The sequence below is a fragment of the Artibeus jamaicensis genome, unplaced genomic scaffold (genome assembly GCF_021234435.1).
Source record: "Artibeus jamaicensis isolate MK-2021 breed Jamaican fruit bat unplaced genomic scaffold, CSHL_Jam_final contig_1016, whole genome shotgun sequence".
Classification (NCBI taxonomy): domain Eukaryota; kingdom Metazoa; phylum Chordata; class Mammalia; order Chiroptera; family Phyllostomidae; genus Artibeus; species Artibeus jamaicensis.
The window spans coordinates 39,984-66,385 of record NW_026521195.1 but is presented as its reverse complement, the minus strand read 5'-3'; the positions used below and the strand labels follow the sequence as shown (position 1 = coordinate 66,385).

The 26,402-nt window shown below is 59.2% G+C and overlaps 2 protein-coding genes across 8 annotated transcripts in view; one reads left to right on the top strand and one right to left on the bottom strand.

Annotated features, from left to right (window-relative positions):
• The first annotated feature begins 2,457 nt into the window (after positions 1–2,457).
• On the top strand, positions 2,458–5,711 carry CCDC201 (coiled-coil domain containing 201). Its single transcript, XM_037156052.2, has 3 exons — positions 2,458–2,475; positions 4,154–4,618; positions 5,413–5,711. Exons 1-3 carry the CDS (start codon positions 2,458–2,460, stop codon positions 5,497–5,499), a joined length of 570 nt encoding a protein of 189 aa, XP_037011947.2. The 3' UTR covers positions 5,500–5,711.
• A 4,302-nt stretch (positions 5,712–10,013) lies between these two features.
• Positions 10,014–26,402, bottom strand: part of ADCY1 (adenylate cyclase 1) — a 35,629-nt gene continuing 19,240 nt past the window's right edge. For 5 of the 7 annotated variants that reach the window (XM_037156007.2, XM_037156009.2, XM_037156010.2 and 2 more), the window contains exons 9-20: positions 24,336–24,530; positions 24,093–24,190; positions 22,996–23,080; positions 20,668–20,757; positions 20,020–20,276; positions 19,619–19,745; positions 18,511–18,627; positions 17,826–17,972; positions 17,272–17,370; positions 14,624–14,738; positions 12,996–13,120; positions 10,014–12,867 (exon numbers count right to left, since the gene is read on the bottom strand). In XM_037156007.2, the coding sequence (XP_037011902.2) occupies positions 12,529–12,867; positions 12,996–13,120; positions 14,624–14,738; positions 17,272–17,370; positions 17,826–17,972; positions 18,511–18,627; positions 19,619–19,745; positions 20,020–20,276; positions 20,668–20,757; positions 22,996–23,080; positions 24,093–24,190; positions 24,336–24,530 (1,794 nt within the window). In that variant the 3' untranslated portion in view covers positions 10,014–12,528. Of the gene's footprint in view, positions 12,868–12,995; positions 13,121–14,623; positions 14,739–17,271; positions 17,388–17,825; positions 17,973–18,510; positions 18,628–19,618; positions 19,746–20,019; positions 20,277–20,667; positions 20,758–22,995; positions 23,081–24,092; positions 24,191–24,335; positions 24,531–26,402 lie in introns of those variants that run through there. The other 2 variants (XM_037156006.2, XM_037156008.2) reach the window with 2 other exon arrangements.

Below are 26,402 nucleotides of genomic sequence, written 5' to 3'. Positions count from 1 at the left end.
TGCCCTTCCATTCTAAATGAAAGCTTTGCTGGATAGAGTAAACTTGGATGGAGGTCCTTGCCTTTCATGACTTTGAATACTTTTTTCCAGCCCCTTCTTGCCTATAAAGTTTCTTTTTGAGAAATCAGCTGATGATAGTTTTATGGGAACTCCTTCATAGGTAACTGTCTCCTTTTCTCTTGCTGCTTTTAAGATTGTCTCCTTATCTTTGATCTTGGGTAATGTAATTATGATGTGGCTTGGTGTGTGTTTCCTTGGGTCCAACTTCTTTGGGACTCTCTAAGCTTCCTAGACTTCTTGAAAGTCTATTTCCTTTGCCAGATGGGAGTAGTTCTCCTTCATTATTTTTTCAGGTAAGTTTTCAGTTTCTTGCTCTTCCTCTTCTCCTTCTGGCACCCCCATGATTTGGATGTTGAAATCTCTAAAATTGTCCTGGAGATTCCTAATCCTCTCCTCATTTTTTAAAAATTCTTGTTTCGTCATTCTGTTCTGATCGAATGTTTCTTTCTTCCTTCCAGTCAAAACCTTTGACTTGAGTCCTTGGTTCCCTGTACATTTTCCTTTATTACACTTTTCATAGCCTTCACTTTTTCCTCTATTTTGCAATGATACTCAACCAGTTCTGTGAGCATGCTGCTTATCAGTGATTTGAACTGTGCATCTGTTAGGTTGGCTATCTCTTCATGGCTTAGTTGTGTTTTTTCTGGAGCTTTGATTGGAGCTTTGATGTGGGCTATTTTTTCTTGTCCTGGTGAGCACTTGCCTTTTAGAAAGAGTGAAATGGATGTAGGTGATGTTAAAATTTGCCCATCATTCCACCACCTAGATATTCCCAGTGCTACCAGTCCCTGCAGTCCCTTTCTGGACGTGTGGGTCTGCGTGTGCCTGTGCTGCGCATGTGTGGTGTGTGTGTAACTTTTTAAATGACATCACACTAGACTGTCACCTGTACAGCCTGTTGTCCTTTAACATCATGGACCTCTGGCCTGTAAGCGTGCACCTGCAGGCACACACCTACATGGGTGTGCATGCAAACACGCACGTGAGCACACACACGAGTGGTGGCAGAGTGTCCTGCCCTTGCACAAACCCAGAGGTGTTGAATCAGCATGCGTCTCCTGCTCTGTGCACAGGTACCAGTGGGCTCTTAAAGGTAATGCTGCCTCCGGGGCAGGCAGAGGCCAGAAATGAGGGGGGCTGTCAACTCCTGACACCCCCACCCCGTATGTGGGGCCCCCCCTTCACAGGCCTTGCACGCCTTCAAGTGTTGGGCCCCCAGTGACCTGCAGTCAGAAGGGTTGTGCCCCGCCCCACTGAGCCCAGACAGAGGGGTGGGAGGCTCCCTGTCCCTGGAGCGGGCGCACACAGGCCGGGCCGCCCTGCTAACTGGACAGGACAGTGCTCAGGGCCCCCTGCTGTCTAGCCTCCCCTGAGCCTCAGTCGGCCAGGATTCGGTCTTCAAGGATGGGGATAGCAACTCGGATGTGGCTGGACTCACAGAGAGGAGAGAGCAGGGACACGAGACCCCTCTGCCCAAATCACATGGTCTCTTCATGGCCAAGTTCTGGTCTTAAATCGCTTTTTCTCACACTAGAGAGTAGCCAGGACTGGGGCGCTCAGGGACTTAGAGGGGCAGACAGTCTGGGTGCTCGGCCAGGTCGGCCAGGTCCCAAGAAGACGTGACCTTGATCAGCCCTGCCCTGCCCTGCTCTGGGCTCCCCCATCCCGTCACTGAAATGGGGACACAGGGAGGGACCTGGGAGTAGCAGCGTGCACAGCCGGCGGCCTCTCTGCGTCTTCTCGCTCCGGCCCCGCCCCCGCCCCCACATGCTCCTGCGGGGAGGGCCCTACCATTCAGGGGCTTTAATGCTGGGCACCTGGGAGCACGCCCCCACGCCCACCCCTGATGCCCCCACGTTGGTCTGGTCTGGTCCACAGGCAGACAGGGAGCTGGGCCGGATGAGCTCCCACAGGCCCTGCGGGGGGGCCCCATCGGCTTGAACTTGAGACCCTCAGAAGGGAGGCTGGGACGCAGCGGTGCGTTCGACCGCCCTGCCCTGGCGCTGCCCTCAGAACGTGGCCAGGACGTCTTGGCCTCCACGGCCTTGGGGGTTGAGTTGGGGTGACGACCTCCAGCCCTTTCCGGATCGGGTGATGACAAGACTGCGGAGCCCACCGAGAGTGCAAAACTGTGGCTCGCGTTGAGGGTCCACGGGCATCCTGACTCCCTGCGGCCGGACACACACACTTGAGTCAAAAGGGGACCCGCCAGGTGCAGAACCTCCAGGCTCGCGGCCCCGCCCCGCGCCTTCTGCGCCTGCGCGGCCACGGGGCTCGACAGGTGCAAGTCGCGCCCAGGTGAGCCTCAGCGCGCCTGCACCGACCTGCTTCGCGGACGCCGCGGGGACTTCGGGGCGCCAGGTTTGCGGGGAGGTGGTCGTCGCCACGGGGAGCGGAATGGAGCCTGGGGTGCAGGTGGGTCCCGAGGGTCGCGGGTGGACGGGCGGGCGGGGGAGCCAGGTCCGTCCAGGTCGGGCTCCGCGCGTGCCGTTACCGGACCGGCTGTCCAGAAACCACCCCCCCCCCCCCCCCCGTCCTGAGGCGCGGGTTCGAAGCGAGAGGCAGGCACAGAACTAGATAACGGCTGGCAGGTGAAGGCCAGAACCGACCTTTCGCCCCAAGCCTCGGCCCCGCCGGGAGGGACCCCCATCCCCACCCATGGGTCCGGGCTTTGGGGTCTGGGCCAGAGCAGGGCACCTTTTCCTTTTTCACCTGTGAATCGGCGAGAAACAGGCCCCAGGCAACGCCCCGCTGGTCAGAAAACATCCTTTTGGAGCTGCTTCTACAATTTCTTCAGATTCTTATCTTTCCTCGGTTTTCCCGAGAAGTCTACCCAAAACGTGGAGCTCTTATGATTTTTAGAAACGCCACAGCTGAGAAACAGTGCAGGGTCCCTGCGGGGTCGACGGCAGCTGGGCGCGGCCGGAGGCAGCCGGGCCCCTCCTTTGGTTCTGTGGGAGCCTCGGTTTGTCTTCCTTCTCTTCCCAAGTGGCACTCTCCCACTTTGCTTCACGGGGGTGTTTTTAATTATATGCAGCTGTTCTCTTTCATGGCTTCCGTGTTGGGGTTTCCATCAGAAAGCTGACTTTGACGTGTTGACGGAGCAATCACCCATATTTCTACCCCACATGTTCACGCCTCTGTTTTTACCTTCAAGTCTCATATCCTTGGAATCTTCTTGGTAGGTGACGTGGTGTACGATTTTTTAAATTCTCTTTTTCTGAGTAACCTGCGAGTGTTTTAAAAAGTCCAGTATGCCAGCCCCACCACTTACTTTAGGATACCGCACGAGGCAGGGATGTGGGCTCACTCTCATTCTGGGTTTTTCCCCGACTGGCTGGCCGGTCAGCTCGGTGTGGACCGAGACAGCCCTTCCCTGCTGGCGTGTCCCAGTGTGTCTGTGAGCTCTCAGGACACTGCCTCCCACCCCGCTGGGGATGTGTCCTGGGGCCGGCATGCAACCAGCCCAGTGCTGCATAGGCAGAGCTGAGCAGTGCAGAGCAGGTCTGTGAGAAGGGAAGGGACTCGGCCTCATGCCCCTGGGAGCAGCGCTGCAGGCAGGTCCCCTCCCCTTGGCCCCACTCGGGCCACTCCCCCGGAGGACACTCAGCTTCCCGAAGGGACTTCTCTGACCAACAGATGGACATTCAGACAGACACCTGCAGTGTGTGTCCTCATTGTCACCTTTTCAGGTTGAGGTTAAATGTTAAGCTGATCTCATTCACAAGGGTTCTACTTTTCTTCCCCAAAAACATTTATAAAAAATCCTTTCCTTAGGGCAGGGGCATCAAACTCATTTTCACCGGGGGCAACATCAGCCTCACAATTGCCTTTAAAGGACCGAATGTAATTTTAGGACTGTATACATGTAACTACTCCTTAACTAGGGGCAAGGAGCTGGGCACTGCCACCAGGTAGAAACAAGGTGCCAGGCCAGATAAAATAAGGTGGAGGCCGGATTCGGCCAGCAGAGCCTTGTGTTTGCCACCTGTGCCTTAGGGGTTCGGTGACCATCCCCTGGCTTAGCTCCCTGCCCTCCCCCTGTGCCCACTTCCTGTCCCCAGGAGGCCACCTCTGCGCTCTGTTTTGACAGGTTTCTGAGTGGAGCTCCTCTGAGGACGAGGGCCGGCCTTCGGTGCCCAGACGGATGTCCTCGGGGGTGGTGCCGAAGCACAGCACCCCCGAGGAAGGCTTCCTTCCCCAGCACAGGAGCCCCCTGGGCCGTGTCCCCTACCGCCGGGGAGAGGGCCCCAACGACGGGTCCCTGCTATCCACACACTCTTCCTGGGACCTGCCGTCCCCCGTCCAAAGGAGGCGGCTTTCTACCATCTGGGCCTCTGAGAAGTCCAGCGAGCAGCTAGGGCCAGAGGAGGACCCCTGGGCTCCTGAGGAAGAGCCACCCGCACCAGCTGAGGTCACCCAGCAGCGGCGACGGCGGCAACAGCAACGCAAGAAGCAGGGAGAGGCCCCAGGGAGCTGGACGGGAAACGTGCGGTTGCCCGGTATCCCAAACACTGCTGGGCGGAGGCACCGGGACCCGAGGAAGCTGGCAGCTGTGGTAGGCAGACCCTGACCCCAGCTCATCCCTGTTCCCAGCCTGTCCCTATCCCCTGGGAGCTCTGGGTCCCCCCCAGGAGGTGGCCTGTGACGGTTGAGAGCAAGATCATAGTCCTTCCCTCACTGAGGGAACTTGGCCTGGGCTTGGTGAAGTTGCAGGCCAGAGGACGCTGGGCAACTGGCCTTTCTAACACCTGGGCCCCTCTCTGGGGATTTCCCTGCTCCCAGGAGGAGGACCTTTGCTTATGCTATTAAAATACATGTCCCACTGTCCCCTCGCTCCCCAGACTCCTCAGAACACTGTTGGGGAGAGGGCAGATGACATGGGAGCCCTGGAGAGTCCCTCACTGTCCTTGTCCTCTACACCGCCTGCAGCCACTGCCCTGCTCCCCACTCTGGCTGGCACCAAGGGTCCCGAAGTAACAGTCAGTCAGTGGGAGGGTCCCCAGGGCCCTGTGCTTCTCTGAGCTTGGGTCCCAGCCCCCAGTGCCCTGTTGACCTCCTGGTCCAGGGGGTTGCTGGGAAGGGGTTGCCGGGGAGGCCACTCGCCCCTCACACAGGTTGGCAGCTGAGACCCCTCCTGGCTCCAGACCCCTCCCACCCATCCCTGGGGTTCCGATGACCAAGGCGGTGCATGCCAGCAGTCAGGCCCCTGCCCTGGGCACCCTTGCCAGCCCATCAACTCTGGGAACCCTGCACCAGGGTGCCCAGGAGCTGACAGGTGGGGGGTAAGCAGTGTGGAGGAGGCATTGCTGTCCCTGCTGGTGCCCCTCAGCGAGCCCACTGCTCCCACAGACCGAGCGCGTGAGGCAGTGGGAGGCCCGCCTGCTCTGGAGCATCGAGGAGGCCACCCAGCACGAGCTCACCGTGCTGGACGACTGACCGTGGGAGACCAGGGGGCTCAGGGGCTCAGCCTGACTCTTGTCCCTCTGTCCATCTGTCCTACTCATCTGTCCATCCGCTTGTACACCCTACACCCTCCTTGGGACTTGCTGCAGGTACCCCCTTGAGGGCCCCCACCACATCATGCCACTCAGGTGGGGGGGGCTGTTGATAAAGACCTTGTTACTCAGATCCAAGTGTGGTCCTGGCTGCGCCAGCTGAGCTGCCCCCCCCCATGGGGTGTAGCCCCACCTACCACCTGCTTCCAAGAGTCCAGTCTGGCTCAGTGGGGGGAGTCTCACTGATGCTTTGAAGGTAAAGACCAGGGAGCTCATGGACCCGTCCGCCTGGTGATGGCTGGGGACCCCAGGTCCTGGGTTCAGAATGTCATACCAGGAAAAACCCGGAACCGGGGTTCTCAGCCTGAGGGCTTCTGGGGCCTGTGGTACCGGGTTTGTTCCCTGGAGGCAGAGGAAGGGGCCCTCCTGCCCACCCATGCCCCTGCCCACTGTGGGGAAGAAGGAACGGCACCCAGGAGGTTCAGGTGCACAGGAAACATCTTGGACCGCCAGGCCCAGCCCCCAGGTGCGTCTCTCTGGGGATGCACACGGTTGCAGGCACAGAGCTGGGCTCTACTCTTGGGCATGTTCTCATGTCCCCACTTCATCTACACATGTGTTTTTCCTTTCTTCTAAAAACCAAAGAAGCCTCATGTCTGCACTCCCTTGTCCAGGCCTGTGGGGCAGCCCAGTGCTTCTCAGGAACAGAGGCCAAGCTTGCTGCTGGGGCAGAATCAAAGGGGCATGCACCCCGACATGAAGCACCCCAAAACAGGGGCCCCCAAACAGACTCTCAGGCTGGGCGGCACAGTAGGTGGCCCGGGCAGGCGAGGTCAGGGTTGCCGAGAGGCAGAGGTGGGGGTTCCCAAGCTGTGGGAGTATGAACGGCAAAGCAGGTCCCCCTGGAAGGGCCACCTCCAGGTCCCCAGTATGGAAAGAGCAACGACAGTCCTCACAGGAGGGGACGGCGCCTGAGTCCTGTGCGTGGTGGAAATGTGTTTGCTGAGCTAGTTCCTCGCGCAGGAGCGGCTGCCTCTGCTGCTCGATGTTTCATTCAGAGGGGGGTGGGGGCTCTGCAACGGTGTTGACAATAAAAATAAAGGGGAAATTTATTTTTAAATAATATATATATTAATCTTTTGAATGAAACGCAAAAGCGGAAAGGGGCAGGAGAGCCGGCAGTGGCCCTGTGTGGGGCGGCAGGCCTTTCTCTGCCCGCCCTTCCCGGCGGCACGTCCACGACACGGCGTTTGCCCGGGAACGGGTTCTGGTCAGTGTGTGACGCCCCGCCAGGCGGCCTGTCTCCACCTTGTTTCATACTTGGAAAAACCAGAAATGGGCCAACACCTCCACCAGGCTCTTGGGGTCCCCAGGGTGTGCCCCCCACCCCACCCACACGGCCTCGGCCCTTCCCAGCCACCAGCCCTGGGTCACTGGTCCCTGCTCCAGCCCTGTTTCTCCTGCTCCTGGTTCAGGGGTGTGACAGGCGCCCCACAAGGACAGGTATCAGTTGTGTCCCAGCCAATGTCAAACCCTCCCCGACCGCTCTTCTCTGCTGAGTGCCACCTGGCCCAACATGGCCTGCTGAGTCGGGTTCGAGCCAACATTGACGCTCAGCCTGTTGATGAGGACCCCCCCCGCCGAGTCCTGCTCTGGTTGTCATACCCCACGTGATGTCCACATCCCCAGCCACCTGACCACACTCCCCTAAGTGCCCATCTGCGCTTTCCTTCACGCACAGAGTGTCACCCTCAGTTCCACCGTCACTCGACAGGCTTTGTCATCACAGGAGGGCAGAGCCCAGTGGGGGCGGGGGCATCACAGAGTCTGTCCCTTGGGTCAGCAAGACAGGCAGCGTGTTGCAACGACACCCACTCGTTCTTCCATTAAAACAGCCATGAGTTTAGTCAAGCAATTTTTTCCTTTACTTTTTGTTAAATAAGATTCCAGAAAGTATAGTGCAAACACTCAGTAGAAAAGTTGCAATTAAGAAACGTACATTCACATTTAACAGTTCAGTCCATTCGCTTGTTTTTAAAATAAAAACAGGACATATTGTTCAATGACTTGTCTCGGTTTAACAACCTTGGAAAAGACTGGAAGGTGCTCTGCAGTGTCCTGCTGGCGTAAAAATAGACCCGTATTGATCACACAAATCTATCACGAGGAGGTGACGTGGAGCCGTCGTTCCGGCATCCATGCTCGCGCATTGCGGAGCTGTCCTGGTGGGAGACCGCGCCCGTGGAGGAGAGGCCCTCCTAGGGACGCAGACGGCCCCTGCACCCTGTCCCCACGGAGGACAGCCAGCCCACAGCGGACTCAGGCTTTGCCTCAATGGGGTGAGTGGGGGCCCACCGCAAAGGGGTGAGTACGTTCCGCATGCTCGCTTGTGCGAGGCGGCGCGTGACCAGTGTGAACGGGCCGGTGGGCACGGGCTGGAGCTGAGGCACGGGCTCCGGGACCCGCCCTTTCGGGCGCTCTGCGGCCAGCCAGCAGATGGCCCTTTGCTGCGCATGCTGTGTGATTCCAAACTCAAACTGAAATCACACCATCGGGGACTTCACAGCATGCAGCCCGCGTGCAAATGGCTTGGGTGTGCACGGTTTCTACAGGGATGAAGGCAAAACCGCTCCCCTAGGCAGGACGGTGCTGGGAGTGTGGCGCCCGCTGTGCCGGCAGAGGCAGTGGGGCTCCCAGGACGAGGGGACAGTCCCCTGAGACGTGTGCTTCGTGCTGGGGCTACGTGGGGGTTGCTGGTGGGAGGCAAGAGACAAGTTCTGGCTGCCTGGGGGGCCAAGTGCCTGCCGTGCTGGGACCCCAGACGCAGCGTCCTAGTGGCTGTTCCGGCTCACCGCCCACGTGCACTTGGGAAGCCCAAAGGGCTGGATCAATCTCCTGGGGTGAGTCCAGGTTACCCTCCATTTCAACATCAATTCTCGGTGAGAGTCGCCTTGGAAACCAAAACCCCTGAAGTCTGAGCCCCGGGGACCACAGGGCTCAGGCCTGGGGGAGGCGCAGAGGCTCGAACAAGGTGTTCCCCACACCTCGCCACCCATGGAATTCCCTGCTCTCAGACCCCCTCTAGTGCCCAGGAAGGGGCGCTGACCACCCACCCCAGGCCAGCAAGGTGACAAGGACGTGGGTGGCTCTGACCAGGAGCTGGGTTGGGTTCCGGTAACTGGAGAGGTATGTGTGATTTGGGGCATCTGGGGACCCCTTTCTGCCATGTCTGATGTCCAGCAAGCCTTACAGACAGCATTTCCTTAGTCAGGGACAGGCTGTGCCCTGGGACTTGGTTCAGGACAGAAAGTGGGACCAGACACGGGAGGGGGTTTCCAGGCTGAACATGCCCCATCCCATGGGGCCCATTGCTAAAGGCAGGACGGGGCTCAGCCCTCAGGACACAACCCCATCTCTTTGTGTGGGGCCCGGGGCTGTGGGGCCGTGCCTGGGGCACACCCAGTATGGACTGTGGGGACCAGTCTGCCTCCTGGGGCCCTGTCACAGAGGGGAGGGGCACCCCTGTGTCAGTGGCTGCCTCAGGCTGTGCCCACAGGGTCCCCAGTGGGTTCAGAGGGCAAATGGGAGTCAGGTCGCAGCCACTGCCCTGCTGGCCACACCAGCCCTGCCCCCTCTGCTAAAGTCCCCGCCACGTGGGGCCCATGCTGTCTCCAGGTTCACATTCAGCTGCTCCCACCAGCTCACAGAAAATCGCCTCCCAGGCTCCCACCCCACCCTGGGAAAACTTGCAGCTGGGAGCAGGTCTCCCCTCCAGCTGAGCCCCACGGAGCCCCTCCTGCCCTCTCACCAGGGGTCTGTAGGCCCTGTCCCACCCCCTACCCACCCTCCTCAGGCTCAGTGGGGCTGGGTCCAGCTGGGAGACTGGCCTCAGACCACCTCAGACTCAGGTGTGATTTGGTGGGCGTGGGGGTGCCAGGGCCCATGGAGGCTGCAGCAACCTGACTGCCCCACTGCCCACTGTGCCAGCCACAGGGACCTGTGGCCTATCTTCACAGCGTGTGTCGCATGAGGGTGGACACTGTGCTGTTCAACTTTGAAAGCCTGCGTCCCCACTGTCAGCCCCACCCAAGCGGCTGAGCTCGGGCTCCCACACAGCCCCCCAACGTCCTGGGTCTGCGTCACCCACACCCGTAGCCCAAGGCCCAGGAAGACAAGTGCAGGCCCAAGATGCCCCATGAGAAAACGTCACATTTCTCACGGTCTACTTGCTGCAGAACCTGGAGTGTTAAATGGCAGCAAGGGACCGACCACTGCATCAGGCTTCCAACAAGAGCCCCAGAGCCTCTGGCCACCAGAAACCGGTGTCCAGGCCCAGGGACACTGCATGCTCTCCGGCCTCCAGCCATAGCACCTGCTCCTTGCCAACACTGAACTGCTACTTCCAAACCAACTGCCTCTGGGAAGGTGATTCTTTTGTTTCTCTACTTTTGTTGAGTTTGTTTGTTTGTTTGTTTGTTTGTTTGTTTGTTAATGGAAACCATTACAAAACAGGGCAAGTCCATTTCTGGGGGTCACTGACGTAGAACGTGCAGGTCTGCACATTTTCAGGATCAAAAGTGCCAAAGCGACCTTGTGGTCCCCCCATCTGCTCCGCGATGCACTCAGGTGTGGTGTCTGTCCCTGTGACAGGCACCGCTCAGTAGGACACACGCCTGGGCAGCACCTGCTTCACAAGCCACACTCGAGTGTCTCAGGCAGGACCTGTCCCTCGGGGTCACGGCAACTCCCGGTACAGAAGGAGGGGGCGCACGCTGAAACCAAGACGGGTCCCGGGAAAATCCCAAAGTCCAGGCTGACCACCCGTCCTGCCGGAGTGGCAGTAGAAGCAGGAGGCTGCTTCAAGGTGGCCGTGAGGACAGCATGGTACTCTATGAGGGGATGGGAATGTGGGGTCAGGAGGCTGGCGGGTGCTGTCCACGCCCAGGGCCCACAGCAGCCTGTTTATCACAGGAGACTGGCGTCCTGGCCAGAGCGACAGCCCCAGGACAACTCGGCAGGGGGTCCCAATCCCGGTGCACACAGCCAGCCCCAGAGAGGGGCTGCCTGAGCTGGGTGCACAGGGCCGGCCAGGAGGCGGGGGTGTCGTCCCATGGCACCCTACGCCCGGGCTGAATCACGCACGCAGCCTATCTCTGAACCAGTGGTCTGCTCAGGCCTCACTTGTCTCTGCATTTAGATACAATTATTGCTTCTGCGGCACCAGGCGCCTGGCAGCCCTGGTGGCTTTGGGGCTGGTGGACAGGTCAGGTGCAGCCAGCCGGGTCTGCGGCACAGAAGTCGTAGAGGGGCCAGCCTGGGGCCGACAGTCCCTGGAAGCATTTGGAAGTTCGGGGCTGTGTTCTGCTCTACTGAGGGGGAGCACGGGCATGCGGGGGTCACACGAGGGCAGGGTGTGCTCCAAAGGGCAGAGCACTGCCAAGCGGGGCACGATGTGCTGGAAACGCACTGGGTGGCTCTCCTCCATTCTGGGGGGATGGGCGGGCGGCGCCAGCTCCCAGCGCACTATTTACAGAGTGGCTGAGTGTTGGAGGGTCCCACTCAAAGCCCTAACATTTGTGCATGGATATTGTACAAAATTAAAAATAAATAAGGCAACACAACAGTCTTATCATGAACGAGAAGGAGGTGCTTCCTGCGCTCCCCAGCGCAGGTGTGGCTGCTGGCCCCGTGTCCCAGGAAGCAGGTGGCCTTGCCGATGGCTGAGGGGTGGCTCCCGGGGACCTCGAGCTCCAGAGTACTCAGGGGTGGTCTGTGGCCTGGGGCCCTGCCCTGCGAGGTGACACTTGAGAGTCTCATAGGACTTCTGATGTGTCCCTTGTACAGCGCTTACTAGGGTGCCCTGCCCCCACTCACTGGGTTGGGGGGTGACCTCCGCTGCCCCGATGAGAGTGGTTGGGGCATCCTCACCTCCCACCCTCTGCATCCACTCATCTTTGACCTGTCCTGACAACTCTGCTGACCTCTCCAACCTCTAAGGGGACACAAGGTCGAATGAGCCCCCTTGGAGAGTGGGGCTCTCCGAACTGTATGGCTGCACCCTCAACCCCCTCTGCAAAGCACCCTCCCACTGGAGGCCACATGCCATCTCAGGGGCCACGTCCTGTCCCCCCACCAGCTTTGCCCAGAGAAAGGTGGTCCCCACCCTGTGCTGCTGCATACCTACACGGCCTGGCCCCATCTGTGCTGTGGGGTTGGGGGGTCACGGCCTCCCCGAGCAGGAGACCTCGTCCCACACCCACAGACCCACCTACTTCCTGGAAGATGTCGCTGCCCCTGCTGGCCACGGTGGGGACCCAGTTTTATGGCTGTAGACACTGAAACCACGTCCCGGGGCTGGTTCCACCATAGAAACACCTTCGGGCAAGGAAGCTCCTTAGGCTGTGGGCTCCACTTGTTTACACAGTCAGAGAGGCTGCGCACCCCAGTCCACGTGCAGGAGCCCAAGAGGCCACTCGGAAAGTGGGGCCATGCCAACCCACCGGCACGGTGAGCAGGACAGAGCTGGGAGACAGCCCACATGACCGGGACGCACTGGTCACAAGGCAGGGATGTGGCCGCAGGGGACCGCCCTCTGGTTCTTGGCAAAAAGTGACTCTTGAAGAGAGCCAGCAGCCTCCACCCTGGGCCCGGGCCCAGGCTCCTCAGTCTCCCCAAGCCGTCCGTCCAGGGCCCAGCAGCTCTGGGTCTGGTCCCAGGCCTCATTCCCAGCCACTCTGGGCTCCTGCAGGCCTGCTCTCCTGGGAGCCTGCAGCCCTGCACTCACCTGCCCAACTTGGGCAGCCAGCCCCACCCTCCCCCGCCACGAGGACAGGATGGAGTAGCCCCGTGTCTGCTTGTCTGCGCCAGTGGGGCTGGCCACTTCCCTAGCCTGGCTGCTGGCCGGGCTGGTTCTGAAGTAACGGAAGCCCTGGGCATTGGCCCTGCGCCCCCAGCGGCCAGCAGGGCTCCACTAAGCCTCTTTCCCAGCTGCTCCTGGGGGTGGGGGTGGGTCAGGAGGCCGGGCAGCGAGCCCTAAGCCCTGCCCAGCCCCCAGCCCACCTCCAACTGGGTGGCCGACCATGGGGGCCACAGGGGGTTGGCCCGAAGCCAGTCTGGTCTGGAAGCTGGCTCTCCCATAAGGACACATTTTCTGCTCAGAGTTCAGGGACCTGGTGTGAGAGCCATTTGTGTCAATCCTGCCTTCCAGGAAGTAGGTCAGCATCTCGCCCTTGCCCTTGACGCTGACCTTGCCACGGCACAGGAAATGGTAGGCGCCCTGCCTGAGCAGCCGCTGCACCTCCTCGGTCACCTGCAGGGGAGAGAGCAGCAGCTGGGCTCACAGGTGAGAGGGGCAGGGCTCTCTGAGCCTGCAGGAAGGAGGACAACGTTGTCCCTGAAAGGCCTGGGGCCTGCGCCTCGGGGCCTGGGGTGGCTGACCTGGATCCTACCGGGGACACCGGTGCTGTCCATCCGACTGGCCACATTCACAGTGTTTCCCCAGATGTCATACTGCGGCCGGCGAGCCCCGATCACACCGGCCACCACAGGGCCAACGTTAATGCCTGGAAGACAACCACCATGGGGGTCCCAGAGATGCTTCCAGAAGACACACTGCCCCTTTCAGATCACAGGTTCTGGGAGTCACCTGGTGCGGCACCCCTTCCTAATGCAGGACCACCACCTCCTGGGGTGGCACTGTCCTGACCCCGAGAACAGTGCTGGCAACCATGCAGACTCTGGCCACGGAAGGCTGACCACTCATCTGTGGGAGCTCCGTGTGCCCCCCTGGGTGGGGTGCTGCCTGTGTCCCTGGGTGGGATCTCAAGGCTGCTTTGGGTGCGGGGCCCAGGATGGGTCATAGCGTCTCAGGACGCTCTGAGGGGGGTGAGGTCCCCTTGTCCGCACAGGCCAGGGTCCAGTCTGCCCAGGGGAAACACAAGCGGCCCTGTGGCCATCTTCCTGTTCCACCCTCCTGCGCTGGTCTTTCTGGGTGCAGCCAGGGGCGTCGGCACCATTTTGGACATGGGCCTAGTTGGTGCCCCAGAGCCTGGGCAGTGGGATTGGGGCACAGGGGAGGGCAGGGCAGGACTGGAGAGTGTGAGCTGCACTGCAGCCAGGGGACAGGGACCCAAGATGACCACTTCATACCTGGCTGGTAGACAAAGGGAACCCCCAACACCAACCAGGATGCCCTGGGCCATGGGGACGAGACTAGCGTCCAGCCCCCTGTGTGACCGGACATCGGGCACAGTGGCCAGGCTTGTCTGTGGGGTCCCTGTGGAGACACGGCAATGGCATCCCCGACAGACCCTCAGATCTGCTTCCTGTGCCACACAGGTCAGTCAGAGCCGCGGCAGGAGGAAAAGACCCAGATGCTGTGGGGGTGGGGCCCAGCACACCGTCCGCCAGACCCGGAGGGACTGGGTTTCTGCAGCAGAGCTGGGTTCAAGTCCATCTGAACCCCGCCCACTCTAATGGTCACCTGCTCCCGTCCTCACACTCAATCCCAGCACTTGGGTCTGTTTGTAAATTCTAAAGCAACCTTAAATCTCCGGTTTAATTCTACCCAGAACTAGTAGGAATTTTTCTGGTCCTGCCTTTGTCTCAGAAAAAAATCAAGTTAAAACAAAAACTGACCCCATGGTTTTGTAAAAGCTAGCGAACCACTCAGAGCTTCTTCTCCTCACTCCCAGGCAAGGGGCCACCCAGGATGACAAGGACCCACCCCCCACCCCGCACGCAGGACCTCGCCGTGTTTGGGGTCGGCCGGTGGAAACAAACCACTTTCCTCCAGCTCCCTGTGGACTCGGAGGCTTGACTTGATGTCAAGACAAAAAGAGAGGTATCTGGGTGTTTACTGAGCAGGATCTGAACCCTTCCAGCTTTACGGCACTGACACCCCACTTCCAGAGACAGCTGTCCCTGCGCCCCCAAGCTGTCCCTTTGGTGGGGTTGCCTTCCCCCATCAGCTCACCCCACTCTCAGGGACAGGGCCCAGCCACACCCCCGGAGCCGGCACCAGGAGGCAGAGCTGGCCAAGTGGCGGGAAGGCCACAGGCACGTACCCACACGGAGCACAAAGTCATTGTAGGACTGGCGGTTGATCTCGTCCAGGACGCCAAACATCTCAATGGCAAAGTCCGCCAGCGTGCTGAGGTGGGAGGAGATGGACTTCTTAGCCTGGACAAGAGCAGACACGGGCATCACATTTGGGGGAATGAGGACCAAGGGGCAGGGCCGCCCCGCAGGGCAGCTGCTGGGTATGGGGGCCCAGCCTATGGCTCCAGTGGGATCAGGGACCCCATATCACCATGGCAGTCCCCTGACGACCTCAGCCCATTCCTATGCCCTGGGGGCAGCAGGCCAATCTTTTCCAGGGATTTGTGCTCCTCCCAGATCCCCAGGGACAGCCTGAGCGGCCCCTGCAACAGGCAGGAAGCTGAGATAGGGGCCAGCACAGCCCAGGCCAGCCCTTCACAGACTAGCGGGCAGCCCCTTGAGTGGGCACCAGATGTCCCAGGTGCTGCTAGGACAACGCTGTCACTAGGCCATAAACAAGGAAAACAGGTCAGCGGGGGTCCCCCTCCCACATGGGACCAAGCTGGCCATCATTCCCTGGTGGGGAAATGTCCTTTTTTTTCTGACACAGTGACAACGCTAGATTTCTTTATAAAGATGCCAAGATTTCTCACTTTTCTTTTTAAAGGATATTTTTACTAGTCCTCAAATTCAGGGAACTAATGCATTTTTTAAAAAAATTAACTAACAGTTTTTACGCCAGTGTCAGATATGCAAGTAACTGAAGCCAGAGCACAAAGATGCCCTCCCCGCCCCCACTGTTAACTCATGATGCGCAACGATAGGTTAGTTACCACTAACGCTTCATCAGATACTTCCAATTCATCAGCGCCGGCCGCAATCCACAGTTCACACTAGGCACGGCTCTGCGTGCTGTGCATTCCACGGGTTTTGACCAGTATATGCAAAATTGTATAATACAGAACAGTTTCACTTGAAAAAATTTCTCTCGGTCAGTAGATTGTCTCTTCATTATAGTATTTTCCACAGATTAGAACTTCAAGTTTTTAACTAGGGCCAGCTGACCGATGTTCTGTTTTGTGGGCCGTGCCTTCGGTGCTGTGCCTAAAAACACATCACTGAACACAAGTCCCCTGGGTGTTCTGGTTTCTTCCCAATGTTTTCTAGTTTTCCACTTTGCATTTCAGTCTATGATCCACTTTGAGCTAATTTTTGTGAAGAGTGTCAAGTCTGTGTGTAGATGCACTTCTAAAACCAGATTGACAGATACACAGACAGACAGGCGGATGTCCAGTTGTCCCAGAACTGTTGGTTAAAGAGTCTCTCTCTGCTCCATTTGCTCCTTTGTCTGTGCTCATGGGGTCCAGTTCTGGGCTCCCTGTCCCCTCCCCCGATCCCTGTGTCTCCCTCTTGTCAGGGCCGCACTGACTTGCTTCCTCTAAGTCTGACAATCAGGTGGAGTAGCCCCCCCCCCCCGACCCCGTTCCTCTCCTTCAGCGTCATGCAGCTGTCCTGGGTCTTTGGCTCCTCCTAAACTCCGGACCCGCTGGCTGACATCCCAGAATAACCCGTTGGGATCGCCTAGAACCCACGGGTCAGCCTGGGGCTCCACTGGCGTCTCCGCAGCAGGGAGCCCCTCTACAGGAAGAAGAACCTTCCTCACCAGAGTTTTACAGGCCTCCTCCTGTGGCCCTTGTGCACAATTGTAGATTTACCCCTGGTGTTTACTCAGGGGCCGTGCGTGGGTAAATAGCCTTGTTTTTATTTCAAGTTCCACTTGTTCATTCCTGATGTATGGGAAAGCCACCAACCTTCGTAGGTCGACCTTACGTCCTGCAACCTCATGGTAATCTCTTGGTAAACTAGCTCACCTCCCCCCACTGACGCTCGGCCCCTGGCATCCTCCCAGCACCAACCGCCAGCTACAGCGGCGGGGTCACCTCTTCCTCCTGGCCACTCTGCCAGCCATTCCGCCCGCCTTCTGTCTGACTCCCTGTTAAGTGCAAACACACTGACGACTGTTACTGTTACATCTCGGAGAGGCGACTCCACTGCCCGCCTAGGCGACCCTGTATCTCTGACGATGCTCCTTAATCTAAGGTGGGTTCCAAGGTCAGGACAGCTGCTCGGGTTTTTATTCCTGTCAACATGCTCTTTCTACATCCTTTTGTTTTTAGTGTGTCTCTGTGTATCTTTATAAAGCCTGTTTCTTGTGGGAAACCCAGCTGTTCTTTTTGAAGCCACTCCGTCAGCCTGCCTTCCAGTGGGCGTGCTTGCCACATCGCCGGTGTGACTGGCCGAGCATCTGCCACGTCTGTAACTGTTGTCCACTCACTGCGCCCTTTTTTTGCATCTCCCTGTTTCTGCTTTTTTTTTAACAGACAGCCTGAGGACTCTGTGCCCAGTTCTGCACTGGGGAAGGGGGACACTCAGTGGGCGTGGGCTGGTGGAGAAGGGCAGCGCTGTGGTGAAGCCCCTGTGACCAGCCCCCCCGTGCTGACCTTCTGAAGGAGGTGGTGTCTGGAGAGAGCTGGCCACTGCCAAGGTGGTCCGCTGGCCTCTGCCTTAACCCTATGCAGAGGACAGGCCAAGGCCCAGACAGGGGGCCTGTCCAGGCTCCCAGGGCAGCTGGGGGCAGGGACAGTCCCGACTGGGGCTCCCGGGCACAACTCACCTTGGCCCCGGCTGCAGGCGCCAGCCCTGCCGCAGCCATGTAGGTGCTGCCAATGGTCTTGATCTTCTCCAGGTCCCGGTAAAAGTCCTTGTCCATGAGCTTGTTGAAAACAAAAACTGTTCAACGTTACATTACATTTTAGACAAGTCGCCATGACCATCGGACGCTAGAGTCACCGCTGAGCCCTGTGTCTCCTTTGCTCTGGGCACCGGGCCAGGTCTGGGCTGAGCCGAGAAATGCAGGCCAGAGGGGCTCCCGCAGGGGCCTGAGAAAGAGGAGCTGGGGGTGCCACCAGAATGGCCTGTGCTCCAGCCCATGCCCCCCGATCCCCCAGGGTGAGGGACAGAGGCAGCATCAGCCTCACAACCCAGTGCCTGCCCAGAGGTACTCCCCTACCCGGTCCTGTCAAAATCCAAGAAGATGGACACACATGCTCCCCTGTCCTGTCCCTCATGGGGCATGCGCCCCACTGCAGAGGAGGTGGTCCCGCCCAGGGCTGCGGTGGCCCCACCCAGCCCAGACGCCCGGCTCCAGGCGGCCGGCGGCACCCTCACCTCATCGAAGTCAGCGATGATCTCGTTGAGCAGCCGCAGACACTCCACCCCCATGTTGTTGCCGTCCAGCTCGATGTAGAAGTCATTGAAGTTGGGGATGGACGCGAACATGACACCCACCTGGGAGTACGACTGGTAGTAGAGGTCCTGGGGGCAAAGGTCAGGTCAGCTGGGGAGCTGCTGCTGGGGACTGTTGCTGCCGACGGGAGGGGCTCAGAGGGTCTGAGCCGCCCAGGTGGTCAGCTCACAGCCAGTGCAGAGCAGGGCGAGGGTGGGCAGCAAGAGGCCTCTGCAGCCCATGGCCCGAGACTGAGCCCGGGAGCTATTCCAGGCCACGCCGGTCAGGCTGACACTTGAGGCTTGTGCCTTGGGAGCCAAAAAGCTGGCCAAGCCTCTAGGCTTGCTAATTCCTCTCGAATTAGCATTTGTCAGCCCTTCTCTGCGGCTCCACGGCCGCAGGGCTTCGCTGGGCAGCTGCAGCCAGAAGAAATTCTGACCAGCCCAGACAACACACATTGGCTGCGGAAGCCACTGTCCCTCCTCAGGGATGAGGGGCACTGTGCGCTCTCCAGGATCAAAGGGAAGCCACCATTCTGGGCACCGTGTCTGTCCCAGGAGCTTCCCGACAGCCCAGCCCTCCCTGCCCTTGGGGGTGGCCTCTCAGCGTGCCTGAGGCTACACTCACCATGTTCCGGGGGTTGGACATAAGGAAGTGCTGGGCAACGTGGGCCGGCAGGAGGTTGAAGAGGATCCTTCTGTTGTCCAGCTTCACTCGCTCCATGTCATCCCTCTCCTCCTCCGCCTGCGGTGGATGCGTTCAGCCCACTCAGCACCCTGGGTGGCCACACCCGGGACCCCCTTCCCAGCTGAGTCCTGACTTGGGGAGCATCCCTGCTCGCCATCTCAGCCAGGCCTGTCCTTTATGTCTGACCACGAGGGACATTTGAGAGGCTCCTGGTCCCCCCCCCCACCCTCCCAGTGACATCAGACCACCAGGCCGTCCGCAGCTGGAATCCCGTTACATCGGCTTAGCCCAAACTGCCCCCTTACCTCTGATGCGTCCCCTGTGTGAGCATCCGTCGGCCCGCCCCACCTGCTCCTGGTTAACCATCCTTCCCTTGTACGTCTGGGGCTGAGCCCCACCCCCTCCCTGCAGGGGCCCCTGCACTGTCACGTGTGTTGTGAACGTCTGCCTCCACACTGCTAATGGGCCCCGTGAGTGCCGTATCTGCTGAGCACCGTCCCCGACATCACGAACACACGCTCCTTTCTCATCACCGAACGGAACATGGAGACACCGAGGGCCCACGCCAGGCCCATTCCAGCCCCAACCCCGTGGACACGTAGACTGAGGGGACAGCCACCCACAGGACCCATGACTTTCCAGGAAAATCACTACCCAGTCTGCTGGAACTTTCAAAGGACAGTCAGTAGGGAGCTTCACCCCATTTCCAGGGTCCCTCTCTGCCACCTCTGGGGACCAGGCATCCACAGAGCCCTTCCCACAACATAAGCCTGCCCTTGGGTCACACCAGCCCCAGGCAGTTGTCTACAGAAAGTAGACGAGTGGTTGCTTGAATGCCTTTGGGGATGGGAAACTCACTACTCACAAAACCACCAAACTCAGACCCCCAGAAGGGGTCAGCCAAGCCATCCCTCCAGCCCTGCTGTGTCGTCTTCCCTCCAGTCCCAGTCCCACTGCTCATGCCAGATGGCGCTGCCTTCACAGCTGGCTGGTACCCAGCCAGGACCCGCACCTGCCACCCCCCAGAAAGCAGAAGGGCACGTCTTGCCTGCGCAGCCCACAGGTAGTCCAGCCGCAGCTTGACGTCCACCTGCCGGGCATGCAGGGCCAGCGCGCACGAGAACAGCAGGATCGCCAGAATTGGCTCGAAGCTGCGTGCGGAGCCGGCATCACCCCTTGGGAAAGACAAGAAAGAAACCCAGCCGTGCCGACTTCGTCATCTGACACAGCCATGTCCAAAGAGCACCCTCACACACGACACCTGCCTCGACCCCTGGGACTGACTCAAGCCGAGAGAGGTAACCCCAGAACCAGAGGCCTTCCCAAACCTGGGGCTGAAATGTGGAAGCCACCAAACCAAAGGTCCCGACCAGCCACCAGAGCATGGAGCCCTCGGCCCACACACCCCAACACCACGCAGGTCTGTCCTGAAGGGAGCGGCACACCTACCCCACGGCCCTGGAGAGCCCGCTGAACTCCAGCACCAGGACATGGGACATGCTGAGCACGGCCAGCAGGGTCAGTTTGGGCAGAGATGGGACCCGCAAGAAGGTGGTGAGCGGGAGCGCACCCACAAGGCCGCAGAGCAGAGCATGGGGCGCCGCCTCGCAGGGCGATGCGGGCAGCACTGGGTTCCGGCCTCTGGGCGACAGGACCACCAGGGACCCGTTGGGACTGGAGCTCCAAGCCCAGGGCAGGCAGCCCACCTAAAGGGGGACAGAGAGCAAGGAGCAAGGGAGGGGCTCACAACACCCCCAGCTGCCCCTCCTCCCAAGGCCCCTGCAGCCTCAGGCCTCCACACCTGCAAACCCACTGGCCCAAGATCCAACAGCTTTACAACTGCCCTGCCCCCTGGTTCCTCCCACCCCCTCCTCCTACCCCTCCCCCATCTTCTGCCCTCTGCTCACGACAGAGGGGAAGGTCTCCCTTTGCAAGGAGAAGAGTGCATTTCTTCTGCTGGATGACGTGCCCCTCCCCTGGCTTCCCGGGCACCCCCAGGCCAATCTGATCCCCATGTCCAACCTCCCCGCTCTCCACGGGAGCCCCGCACCGCCCAGCTCCCTGCACCCAGCCCCGAGGCAAGTCTGCCAGGCTCACCACGCATCCCTGGGCCACAGAGTAGACCAGGACGACGATGCACACACACAGCGCAGTGCGGATCTGGACGGTCAGGCAGCCTGGGAAACACTGACAGCGCAGCGTCATTTCAGAAAAACTGGGAAGCGGCTCCCAGTACCCTCAGCGCTGCCGGGGTCTCGGCCGCTGCTCACCCTCCACGTTTCTTGGCCGTTTTCTTATTTTTAATCTCCCGGGTGACAAACTTGCTGAAAAACCTCGCATCTTTAAATCAAAAGGAGCAACGCCTCCCCCGTCCCCCCCCCCCGCATTGTGACTTTGGCACCGAAATCAACTGAATCCTCACAATGTGAGTCCTTCTACCTCACAAGTGGTGAGAATTTTTATTTATTGCCGTCTTCATGCTCAAGTAAATGTTATCATTTTCTTCACACAAGTTTTGTATAATTTTTATGTTATTTGACATTTTATTTTAAATCAAATTTTTTAAAGATTTTTTATTTATTTTATTTTTTAGAGAGAGAGGAAGGGAAGGAGAGAGGGACAGAAACATCAATGTGTGGTTGCCTCCTGCATGTTCCCTAACTGGGGACCTGGCCCACAACCCAGGCATGCGCCCTAGACTGGGAATCGAACCTGGGACCCTTTGCTTTGCAGGCCTCCGCTCAATCCACTGAGCTATACCAGCCGGGGCATAAATCGACTATTTTAAATACATTTTTCAATGGTCAACAATTCCATGGATAAAAGCCGGAGGTTTTTTTTCAGACTCACACTCTGGAAGTGGGAAATGCGATGAAAGCAAAGACCACACCGTGGACGGTCAGCCCTAACGTGGCCGACACTCTCCCGGTGACGCCATGCGGCAGCTGGGTTTGAGCCCCTTGGGCAAACAGGTGAGGCACACGGCCACAGCCCCCATGGCACTGGGGCCCGAGGAGCTCAGGGCAGGGCCCGCTGCTGCGTGGGAGACATGCCGCACGGGGGAAGGAAGCTCACGGTGGGCCCGCCCTCTTCCTCCCTGCCTGGCTCAGTACCCCAGTGGGGGTGGGGGCGTGATGGAAACACGAAGCTGAAAGGTCACTGAGGCCACCAGTCCTGGCTGCAAAGAAGGTGCCCATCCGAAGTGCACACCAGCCACCACCAGGCCACAGTGCACTCACGTCCCGGGAACCAGCGAGCCCTGTGAGCACTGCTGGCCCACACGTCTCCCCTCCTGGGCACGCACTGGGCCTCTGCTGGACAGCGTGGCCCCCACCCCTCCCAGCCTGGCCCTGCTGCCCATCTGCACCTCACAGCCCTCTGCACAGGCCCGGCGGGGCTCCCAAGCTGAGCACAGGGCCTGCTCCCAGGAGTGTAAGGGCCTGTACCGCAGGCTTCCCACTGTGCTTCCTGACCCGCCACTGGAGGGAAGGCCTGACGCTGCCTAGAATGCTGCCCGAGCCCACGGGGAGGGGGTGGGAAGCAGCAGATGCTCAGAAAGGGGCCGACGGAGCCAGGCCGTGCAGGAGAGCCGTGCACGCCGGCGGGCACACGGGTCCCACCTGGGGGGCAGACGTGCAGTCTTCAGAAATTAGCATGTGCGATGCTTTCCCTTGAAATCGTGTAAGTGTAGTATTCTTATCTGACATGGGAAGTTCTGGTTCACCAAACTGAATGTCACTGTACCTATGACAGTCGAAGCACTGGAATGTGGTTTGAATAAATAGCACTTTTTAGTTAAAAAAGGCAAGAGGTTACCTAGGACTAGAGATGAATTTCCATGAGGAAAACCAGATTTAATTTTTCAAGGAGCCCCTAGTTCTAACCGTTGCAGAAAATAGCCTTGGGTCTGCCGGACAGGCAGGGGGCAGCAGGGCAGCAGCAGTGAAGTCTGGGGGCGGGGGTGCTGGGGCAGGGGCCCTCCCACAACTACCTGTAACCACAGGGCTCAGGCGCGGTCGGCCTGGGCTCCACGGTGGACACCAGCATAGCTGTGGGGGCTGCACAGTCTACAATACCAACATGTGACAAACCGGTGCTTGAGCCCCCGTCCCCAAGGGGCTCTTCGTCCAGAATGACATTGAACTTTGTGCTCATTTACTCAGTCCCTCTTGGTCACCTGCCCCCGTGCCTCGTCCTCCACACAGCACCCAGCACACGATGGGCTCAGCGAGCTCCCGCCGCCTGGGCAATACTTGCTCCCTGCCAGGAGGAGGGCGAGCGGACCAACTCCTGCACGACCCCACCTGTCCTGCCAAGAGGACCGGCAGAGACCACAAAGGTACCTGCCCAGGTGAGGCGCATGCAGATAAGGACACACACCTGGACCAGGTGAGGTGCGGGCACAGGACACATGCACACACGTACCTGGACCCGGGTGATGTGCAGGTATAGGACACAGGCCACCAGGAAGCAGATGCAAAACACCAGCAGAAGCAGGACAGCCACACTCCTAGGACAGAGGACAGGTGGCCCTGCCGGCGGGGCCTGGAGAGCCATGCCCAGGAACTGCCTGGGAATCTACCCCCAACCCCAGCAGGCAACCCCTGTCCCCAGGAAGAAGCAGTGGTCTCCGGGGATGTGTGCAGGCTGCTTCCCTTCCAGAACAGCATCCCCTGGGCACTTGCAAGGAAGGTGCAGCCCTGGGAACCTGGCTGCAGCCTGGCCTGGGCTTCCTCTAGGAGCAGCTTTTCCAGGAAAAGCCTGTGCCCCAGTTGGTCCCCCCAGGTGCGTGATGTGCTTTCAGTGTGGGCAGGGGCAGGGTGCTGGGAGGAGCCCTTACTGAAAACTCAGAGGAGAAAGAGGAAGTACTCCACTCCGGAGAGTCCACCAGGAAAACGTGGTATATAAACAAAAGCAGAAATGTCCTGGGTCTTCCTCTCTGTGAGGCACGACAGTCACCTGTTCTTTTCCTTTTTAAAGAGGAGGCTGCCTCATGCAGCTCCCTACTGGGGAATCAGCCTGCAACACAGGCATGTGCCTCCATCGGGAATCGAACCTGCGACCTTTCAGTCTGCAGGCTAGCACTCAATACACTGAGCCACACCAGCCAGGGCCGACTGTGTGTTCCTAAAATCACTGGGCTTTTCTTTCTCCTCAGAGGCAACTCCTTCTCCCTCTAATGTCTCTGAAAGTGCCACGCACCCAGAAACCAAGGCGCCTGCCGCTGCCCTGGGAGTTTTCTTCCCCAGATGCCAAGGCAATGAATGTTGTCTGCATGTGGACCAGGACATGGGATCTTCGGGGTCCCACAGTCGCGAGCCTGGAAATTAGCACCTGAGCAGGACCAGCCCCACCCCGGCCATCGGCCTGGATAGACCAGTTCCCTGGGTCAGTGCAGAGCTAGTGTGCGGCTTGTGCTGCCCATGAACGCTGGGGGTGGGAGGGCTCCCGGGGCTCCCTGAACCGAGAGAGAGGGGCGTTCCCAGCCCCCCACCCTGCCCGATGTGGGAGCATGCACTCACTGCGGGATTATCAGAAGGTAGACGAGGCCAAACAGGGCGGCCAGGACAAGGGCGAGCACCACGGCACTGGTGAAGGACTCGTCCTGCAGCTGGTGGTACTGCAGACAGAGCTGGCGTCAGCGCAGCCATCCCTGAGACACCAGGGGCCGTCCCTGGGCCGGGCGCCGTGGAAAGAGGAGCACCCACACCCAGGTCGGAGAAGGGCGTGCGAAGCTCCCGGCCGCCCCTGTGCCCGTCACCCACCTTCCGCTCCCGCTCAGCCTGCTTATACTTGAGCGTGAAGAGGCCCAGGTCCGCCATCTCCAGCTCCGTCTGGCGGGCTTCCAGGAGGCGGCCGATGTACCTGTTGACCCGGGTGCCCGGGGCAGCGTGGACAGCGTTGGTGCAGAAGGACAAGCGGTTCCGGAGCTTCTCCGAAGCTGTTCTCAAGGCCCGACGCTGCAGCCATCGGGGAAGGAAAGGGCTGCCGTCAAGTCACCGCATTCCGAAAAAGGGGCTCTCGGCGCCCCCCACTCCTCCACCGACTGCTCCCACTCCCAGTGCATGCCGGCATCGGGTGGGGTTTGGGGCCTGCGATGCGGTCCTGGCTGTACCACCTGCTGGCGGTGACACCCCAGGTGAGTCACTTCATCATCGGTGACAGGGGCTCCATGTCCATTGGGGGGGTTACACAGCAGCCGTGTGGTGGACCCATGGGGACAGGACCCCACATGGGCACAGTGGAAGACAGCACCCAGCACAGAGCAATGAAACAACTGGTTCTTTGAAAATATCCATAAAACTGACAAATCCCAAGCAAGTGATGAAGCAAAGGACACCAGCAAACGCAGGAGGGGGACGTGATCTCAGGCCCCACAGCCACCAGGAGGGTAAAAGGGAAACCCACACACAGCACTGCCAGCAGACACAGAAGCCATTGTCCCACACGTCACCCCGCGTGACAGAGTCTGAGCAGCGCTATAACCACGAAAGACGAGCAATCATAATTTTAAATTCCTGGAAAAGCAACCTTCAGGCCCAGAGGGTTCCAATGGAGAATTCCACCAAATGTTTGAAGGGGAATGAACTCCCATCCCCCAAGGAGCTCTTCCCAATTCACTGCACATCGTCCATGTTAACCAGACAAAAAGGACCCCACAGGCCGTATCTGGCATGAATGTCGGCGCAAAGTCCTCAGCGCCACACTCGCAGGCGGAACCCAGCCGTCTGTGACTAGCAGCGCCCGCCACGCCGCTCCTGGAGGTGCGAGTCTGTCCACGCACTGCCGTGCCAGTGTGGCCCACCGAACGAACAGGTCAAACGAAGAAGAGAGCTCCCACCGTGACTTCACGACACAGAAAAAGCTTCTGAGGAGACTCAACACCCGTGTGTGCTTCATCGGATTGAGAAACTAGGAACGAAGGGGACCCCCCCAGCTATGTGACGATCACCTTCAGCCACCAGCAGTCAGCCAGTAAAGGCCTCTCTGCCCCCGCTTCCCGTTCGCCTAAGGCCAGCGCCCCAGCCACTGCAGTAGGACTAGGAAATGGAATACAAGGCCCGTGGGTCAGAAAGAAAGAACTAGAACCATCCTCATCTACAAATGGTAGCCCCGTCCATAGAAGTGATAGCCATGGAAAATCCCAAGGAACGTTCAAAATAAAACAAAACTCCTGGCACTAACGAGTGGGCTCCACAAGGTTCCTGGGCACAAGATGAACGCAGGAGGGAGAACGTGGCATTTCTTGGTACAGGCAACGAGCCTGTGAACACCAGTGTTAAGGGGCAGGCCCACTCACCAAGAGGGCGGGATGCGAGGCAAAACTCTCCCAAAACACCCACAGAACCTGCAAGCAAGGCCAGTGACAGAGGCCGAAGGCAATCGCCGTTCGTGGGGAGACACAACACGTCCACGGATCCAACGGCTCCCCGAGTGACTGTCCCCACGGAGACATACCCTGGTCTCTGTCAGATCCCAGCAGGGCTGTTTTGTAAGCAAACACGCTTATTTTACATGTTAGACACAAAGGAAAAGGGACAAGAATCGCTCATTTTTCTTAAAAGTAAAAAGTGGGAGGACTCACTGCACTGCTTTCAGACATTGTGTAAGCACAGGAGCCACACCACATGGTGCTGCCTGGGGGACAGACGCACAGACCTGCGGGACAGAACAGAGGGCCCTTCAGAGCCCCATGCAAGTCTGGCCGACAGTCTTTGTGACAGAAGCACCAAGGCCACCCCCTGGAGTGTGCAAGCCTTTCCATACCCGGCGCCGTAGCCGCTGGGCCCCCAGGAGCCAGGGACAGAGCCTGACCTCGTCCTCACACCTGA

Bases quoted from the DNA above. Each gene is read 5' to 3' on its own strand.
- CCDC201 (XM_037156052.2), top strand. The intron at 4,619-5,412 runs GTAGGCAGACCC...CTGCTCCCACAG, and splicing joins CGAGGAAGCTGGCAGCTGTG to ACCGAGCGCGTGAGGCAGTG.